This window comes from Trichosurus vulpecula, chromosome 1 (assembly GCF_011100635.1).
Source record: "Trichosurus vulpecula isolate mTriVul1 chromosome 1, mTriVul1.pri, whole genome shotgun sequence".
Lineage (NCBI taxonomy): Eukaryota > Metazoa > Chordata > Mammalia > Diprotodontia > Phalangeridae > Trichosurus > Trichosurus vulpecula.
In genome coordinates, this window is record NC_050573.1 from 439,284,062 (window position 1) to 439,292,142 (window position 8,081).

Here is an 8,081-nt window from a genome sequence, read left to right on the forward strand (position 1 = left end):
GTGTGATCCTTGCCCACATGTGTTCCACGTCCTCCCACCCCTACCAATCGTCCTCCAAAAAGGATCAACCCAGTGTGCTAGAGGCCTTCCTCAGGGTCTTGTAATGTTATGTGGGCACCACAATAGAATGTAGACTCAAGAACAGGGCTTGTTTCCTTTTTGCCTTTTGATCTCCTGTACTTGGCACAGCTACAAAAGCATAGTAAGCACTAAATAAATACTTGTTGACTGACCAATAGCAGTCCAACACTTGGGCTCTCCATCCATTTGTTTTGCTACATGACTGGTTCACCTCCTTTTCTTATCATATACTTCTGATGATATCTTTTACGCTACTTTTTGAATTCATATCATAAGTCAACTTAAGCTTCCCATGAATTTTTTCCTTTGCCTTTTTGTGTTCTGACCTGGGCCCTCTTCTCTATCCCATCTAACTTACTTCACTTGGTGTTTTTATCAGCTGCCGTGGATTCAATTATCATCTCTATCCTGATGATTCACAGATCTTCTTATCCAGCCCTAATGTTCACCTCCAAACTCTCATCTCCCAGATGCCTAGACATCTCGAACTGGATGTCCTGTAGATATCTTCAACCCAACATATCCAAATACGAGTTTGTTATTTGACTCTCAGAACATCTCCCGTTTCAAACTACCCTATTACTGTGAAGGGCACTACCATCTTTCCAGTTACCCTGGTTGGCAGCCCCAGTGTCAAACTCAACTCCACTACCTCTCACCATATATCTCCCATCTATTACCAAGGCCTATTGATTTCACCTTTGTAACATCTCTCAAATATGCTTCTTCTCTCTTCTGATAAGGCTACCTCTGTGGTTCAGGCCCCCATCTCCTCTGTCCTGGACCAATGTAGTAGCCTGTGGGTGAGTCTGCCTGCCTTAAGTCTCTCTCCACTCCAGTCCACCCTCCACTCAGCTGCCACTCACACACTCACACACACACACACACACACTCAGTAAACTTCAGAGGCTCCTAGTCACCTCCATGATCAAGTACAAAATCCTTTGCTTGGCATTCAAATCCTTCAGAGCCTGGCCCCTCTTCTCTGAGCCACCACCTCCCCCCCTCCCACACACAGACACCTTTCCAGGTATCTTACACCTTATACTGTACCACACACTCTTCTATCTAGTGATGCTGGCCTCCTGGCTCTTTCTCAGTCTATCTCCCAACTCTGGGCATTTTCACTGTCTGTTCCCCATACCTAGAATACTCTCTCTCCTCATCTCTGCCTATGGCTTTCCTGGCTTCCTTCATATCCTAGCTACCTCCTACCTTCTACAAGAAGCCTTTCCTAAGCTGTATTCGAGTGCCTTCCTTCTCTGGATTATTTCCTATTTATCCTGAATATAGATTGTTTGTACATAGAGTTTGCGTGTTGTCTCCCCTGTTAGATTGTGAGCTCCTGGAGGGAAGGGGCTCTCTTTTGCCTTTCTTTGCATCCCTAGCACTTAGCACAGTGCCTGGCACACAATAGGTACTTAAGAAATGCCTGTTAACAACTGACTACTTTATGACATCCTCAATTTTGCTTCTTTTGTAATTTCCAAGATTTACAACCATATAGCATTTCTGGAAGAACATTGGTGTTAAAAGTCAGATTTTTTGTTTCAGGGAGCAGCTTGGGATCTTTGAAAGTATTGTGGACAGTTCCTAAAATGCGTTTCAGCCTGCTTTTTTTTTTCGTTCTTCAATTCTGTGTCTGGCTTGTTGTCCATATGAAATGCCTGTCCAAGAAATATATACTGATAGACCAAATGATATTATTCATTGTGTTGGTGTCACAATATCTTAGTTCAAACAAAAGAGTCATGAACATTGACAAAAGGTGTGTTAGCACAGCATTAATTATTCGGTTTGATCATTTTCTCCCTTTGTCAGAGATGCCAAGGAACAACTCACATCCTGAAAGTGTATTAACTTTCATGATACTAGTTAATCTATCATCATTATCAGCAACTTGACAGAACATCTCCTATGTGTAAGACACTATATGCTAGGGATACAAAGAAGCATAAAATGTGACCTTTACACTGAGGAGCTCACAATCTAGGTAGGAAGACAGGGCATTACATAAAAAAAATAACGATATAAGATACATATGCCAAGTGTCAAATGAGTGGTATAGACCAAAAGTACTATACAACTTTAGAAGAGGGAGAAGGTGTTTGTGAATGGGGGTGACCCAGAAGGGGTAGGACTTATATTTGGAGTAATATAGAATATAGAATGTAAGAGCCAGAGAATACTTTAGAGATCATCTGGTCTAATCCTGTCATTAGGTGTAAGGTCCTGGAGTCAGGAAGACCTGAGTTTAAATCTGGCCTTACTATAGCTATGTGACCCTGGGAAAGTCACTTAACCCTGCTTACCTCAGATTCTTCATCTGTAAAATGAGCTGGAGAAGGAAATGGCAAACCCCTCCAGTATCTCTGCCAGGAAAACCCCAAATGGGGTCACTGACCAGCAACAAAAAATCCTGTCGTTTACAGACAGGGGACCTGATGCCCAGAGGGTATCGTCATTTGCCAGAAGTCACACAGCCTACTAAGTTGAGAAGATAAGGAGATGGTAGGGGCATCACAGGACATACAGGCCTTTCCCCTCACTTTGCAGATGCAGAAACTGAGGTGGAATCACTTGCCCAAGGCCACACAAGGTAATTAGTGGCAGAAAAGGGATTTAACACAGATCCTGAGTCTCCATGTCCAGCACTCTTTCCACTAAACTCAAAACCATGCCTTCTGACTCCCAGTTCAGGGTTGTTCACACTTCAGCTCCTCCATGCCGCCTTGAAGGAAGAGTCATGCTTAGATAAGGAAAGAGGAGGGGAGAGTAGATCCCAGACAAGAGAAGACGTGAGCAGGGGCAGGTGGGCAGAGGGTGTGGGAAATACCTGGGAGAGAGTCAGTAGATCAGGTTGACACGAGCAGTGACAAACAGTTCCTATAGAGGAGCAGCAGGGTATGATCTTGTGGTATTTGTAGGGGTCAGATTGTGTGGTGTCTTTGTGGTACTAAGGTCATGTTACATCTCTGGGATCCCTGACTCCCTTTCCAGCCACAGACTCCAGGACTTGGCTTTCTGGATTCCCATAAAACCTGCCATAAAACCTGTGTGAGATTACCTTCCCTGGAAAAGCTTGGATCCTTATGCTTTCCTGAGCTCCAGGGCTACTTCCTTCTCTCAGTTCCCCAGAGATCTTTTATCAAGGCTTCAGTCATCACCCTCTACTTCCTGCTCTCTTTGTCCTCAAAACTCTATTGTCTTACTACCAGCTTCTTACTGGATGTTTCCATTTGTATGTTGCATGAATAAAGGAGTGAGTGAGTAAACATTAAGTGCTTACTATGTGCCAATCACTGTGCTCTAGGCACTGAGGATACAAATACGAAAGCCAAGACAGGCCTGGACTAGAGGAACTTAGATTCTCACGAGGGAAACGACACACGTAGGGGATTGGTGGCCTGGGTGGGGTACTTTCTTCCTGGAAAGTTTTGTTGCGTTTGTTCTTCATTTTCAAAGAGGACCATGGCATCAGGAAAATGATGACATGACTTGCAGTTGACTTTGATTTGAGTGAGGGAGGGCCATGCAAGGTCACCAGCCTCACTTTTCTTCTCCAGAGCCATCTGGGTCCAGTGGCCTGATATTCACCAGGACGACTGGAGATGGCTCAGGTTGCAATGGGAGACCCTGGCCCTTTTAGGCTAAGGCCTTTTTATGTACTCACTTAGAGTGAGGTAATGCCCATTCAGTGAATAGGCCTCCTGGAAAGTTACTGGGTTGGTTAGTGGGCCCCTAAGGGAATAGATTGACACACCCTATCCAGGAAAAATGGTGTATTTGATCCGGGTTCGGGTTCATGCTTCCAGAATTTGAGAGTGGAAGAGGAGATGGCCAGAGGGCAGGGAAGGAAGTGGTCCAAGAGGGGCAGTCACTAAGACCGAGGGGCCCAGAGGTGAAAGTTCTTCCAGGGCTCAGTTTTGTCACTTCACATTCTGCCTATCTCAAGCCAAACTCATTAGATCTTCCTCAAAATCACTTGACCCACCAGCTTTCCTTGTTCCTGTACCTCCATTATCCCATTTACTCAGATAAGAAACTTGGTGGTCATCTTTGATTCATTCTTTTTCTTCATCTGCTATGCTTACCACTAGTAATCCTCTTATTCCTACTAAATATACTTGTCCTTTCTCCTTTTCTACTGGATTTGTCCGGCCCCTAATCAGCTCACACATGGATTACTGTAATAGTCTTCTGCTCTCCCTGGCATTAATTTCCTTTCCACCCTTTAACACAACACACCAGGTAGTTACTTATATTGTGCTCTTTTCTTGGAGGGCTCTTCCCACTTCATCCATCTTTGGCCCCATGGAAAATCCAAGTTATTCCTCCAGGAGGATTTCCTTGCCCATTGTATCGCTCATTTATCTGTCCTTCCTGACAATCCTCCAGCACTCTGTGCTAGAGAATTTAGCCCTCCACTTTATGATACCTTGTATTTTGCATTGATTGTTTAAGGTGTTAAGTAATGTTTACTCAGCCAGACTATAGCAGGTTTATTTGATTGATTAGGTCTGCATAGATAGAAAGACTTCCAAAGTGGGTGGCTTTTTGAGAAGGTCTCAGGGCGATATTGCTGCTAGAATTCTCAAATTGATGAGTAAGATTCTAGATGCCAGTAGATGGAGAAGGAATTTATATCCAGTGTCTTTGACCTAAGCAGGACAGTACAGGATAGAACAGATTGGAGTGATCTGGATTACCACCTAGGACTGAAGCCATTCCAAGTTAACCCTGAGATTTGGGCTGCTTTTTCATACTGTAAAAAAAGGACTTAAAGACCCACCATGGATATTTGAGAGGCTCTCTAAGGCCAGGATCACTGAGGATTAGCTAGAATATGTGTCTTATATAAGCTACCCTGGCTGGGCTGGAACCTAATGATCCTCTTCTCCAGAGATGCAGAACAAGAGTCCAGGTGTAGGGGCTCTGCAGTCATTACGAACAATGTGGAATGGCAGCAGAAGGCAAAAAACAGAAGGATAAGGACTGTTTTTAAAAGCTCTAGAGGCTGCCTGAGAGTGAAAATATATATATATATATAAACATGGGCACATATGTAATACATATATGCATGTATACATAAATATGCACAAATATTGTGATAATCTTAACCACTGGTTTTATCTAGTATATTTCTTTTTTTGTTTGTTTTTCTTTTTTTTGTTTGGAGGGGGGAAGGCAGGGCAATTGGGGTTAAGTGACTTGCCTAAGGTCACACAGCTAGTAAGTGTGTCAAGTATCTGAGGCTGGATTTGAACTCAGGTCCTCCTGACTCCAGGGCTGGTGCTCTACTCACTTCACCACCTAGTTGCCCCTATCTAGTATATTTCTGCTTGGGGAATTTATGCTGCTATAATTCACATTTATATATTGATTATTGTCAAGAGTGTTCCCACATTTTCTTTGAACTTTTAAACCTTTTTATTATCACTTCTTCCCCAGACTTAGCACAATGCTTCATAGCAAGTAATTAATAAATGCTGGTTAACTATGACTGTGTTGCAGTAATCATCTAATTGGTGTCCTTGTCTCAAGTTTCTTCCCTCTCCAGTCCATGCTCCACTCAGCTGCCAAAGTGCTTTTCTTAAAGTCCAGGTCTGATCAAAGCACCTTCTTCTTCTGTTCCTGGTAAACTATACCCTGGTAACCTTCAGGATCCAGTAAAAGTCCGCTGTTTGACATTTAAAGACCTTCACCACCTAGCCGCTTCTTCTCTAGTCACCTTAGACTTGACTCTCCTCTAGTCACTTTTCAATCCAGCCACACTGACCAACCTGCTGTTCCTTGTACCACACTGCTAGCTCTGTGCTTTTGTACTCAGTTTTCCCCGTGCCTCCCTCTTCACCTCCAGGCCCCAGCTTTTGCTCCAATTCCTTCTTTTGTAGGCAGCCTCGTTAGGTCTCCTCCACTTGCTCTTCTCCCCACTCCTCCCAGTGCCTTCCTTTTGAGATTGCTTTTCCCCTTTTGACTGTCTGTCTTTTGTATGCACATAGTTATTTACATGTTGCCTCTCCTGTTAAAATCTGAGCTCCTTGACCATGTTTTTGCCTTTCTTTCTATCTCTAGCACTTATCTGAGTGTTTGGCACATAGAAGGCACCTAATGACTGCGTGTTGCCTGGCTGATTGCCTGGCACAGTCATGATGCCTAGAGCAGCAGGGGCCCAGTGAAAGTTGTGTTGGACCTGGGATGGGAGTCAGCTCAACCCTCTGTTAACTGCATGACCTTGGGCAAATCACTTAACCTTGCCAAGCCTTCCTTTCCTCATTTTAAAAACGGGAATAAAAATATCTGCAATTACCTACATGAGAGGATCGATGGGAGCACCCCAGAAGATAATGCATATGAAGAGTGCTATGTGAACAAAAAGTGTTATTACATACCTAGGATTCATGTTCTTCCCCCAAAGAGCTCGAAATGGCCACAGCTAAATGATTTCATTTACAATAAAGTGCTGGAATTTGGAATTTGTGATTACACAGGCAAGGGCTAGTTTTAAGGATGGTTAAGAGATATGGAACACGGCAGTTTCCAAAGAACTAAAAATGAAAATCACCTGGAAGGCAGTGGAGAGATGGAGGGCTTTCATGGTGGGCGTGAGCAAGACTGAAGTATAACAAATGAGGAATTTCTAAGAATAGGAATAAAAGATGCTCCTAGGGAAACGTGATAGAAAAGATGGTTGAAAGATGACAGGTGGACAGACCTAGGGCCCCACTGGAATCCTCATGCTGTTAAGAGAAAGTGAGGATGGCCTTTGGCATGTTGAGCTGACCCTCTCCTATTGGGGACTCATTGGAATCTCTGGAGGAGGGTCCCACAGGCAGGAATGGTTTGCAGCCTGCATTTTTGGAGGAAGCATCCAAATGAATGCAGTCGCTGATCCCCTGGAGTGAGTGTTTCTTAATCAGACAATGTCACCAGACTCGTAGAGGTAGCTTTTATTCATTTAAGAGAACAGACTTTTTCAAGCAGTTTAGCAGCAGCCATTTGTACAGATACAATGGGTTAATCACAAGTGACCTTTGTCTAGTCATTAAAGCAAATCTAGTCAGACCTCTGTTTGGCAGTGCATTTTTTTAAACGACTCGTGAAGAATTAGAATATTATCAAATACGAAAACCATAGAGAACACAACGTAATCTTTTAAATCAGAAAAACCTTCAGAATCTTGGCAGTAGCTGAAGTTCATAATTATGATCATCACGTGTCACTGAAATGTAGATGTGTCAGAGTCCTAGTTAACAGAGAAGTTTGATGAATAGAATTCTGGGTGATAGAGAGGAATGTGCATTTGTCTACATGTAAAAATGAAAATCATGGTGAAAAATGAAACTGACTTCTGTTGTCATATTCAGAGTGGTGGGTGGGCATTGATGGAAATATATTCTTTTTAAAATATTTGTGATAAACAGAGTACTGTCTTTCTGCTTTTAACTTCTGTTCCCTGGAAGCTCCACAAAGACAGGCACCATGGATTTTCTAAACTTTGTATTTCCCCTAGCACTCGGTACACAGTAGGTGCTTAGAAAACTTAGGTTGAATGGAATTCTCTTTGCCTGGCATTAGGCACTATAATTTATGATTTTCACTTTCATTACAGATGTTCTTATACTTTGAAGACCATGGCCTAGTGACATGCTCTGCTGATCACCTCGTTATTTTGTGGAAAAACGGAGATCGAGAGTCAGGACTACGAAGTTTAAGATTATTTCAGAAATTAGAGGATGATGGTGATTTGAACCTTGGTTTCTGATTTTGCTGAATAAGGCATTCATGTGCATGAACCCTGACTATCAATATAGGCTAAGAAGAATTTTAAGAGATAATCTGGAAAATTGTAATATATTTATCTTTTACAAAATTTTAAAATGTTTTTCCCCCAACTGGTGCATAAAGTTCTGTTTTTGTTGTTGAATCTGTATTCTCTGAACCTGTAAAGAGTGAATATGTATACATATATGTGTAAACATATATGTCTGTATATATGT

General features: G+C 42.6%; 1 protein-coding gene across 2 annotated transcripts in view; it reads left to right on the top strand.

The window, feature by feature from the left end:
- WDR41 (WD repeat domain 41) overlaps nt 1-8,081 on the top strand; it is a 74,180-nt gene extending 66,099 nt beyond the window's left edge. For both annotated transcript variants that reach the window (XM_036742270.1, XM_036742271.1), the window contains exon 13: nt 7,694-8,081. In XM_036742270.1, the coding sequence (XP_036598165.1) occupies nt 7,694-7,846 (153 nt within the window). In that variant the 3' untranslated portion in view covers nt 7,847-8,081. The remainder of the gene's footprint in view (nt 1-7,693) is intronic.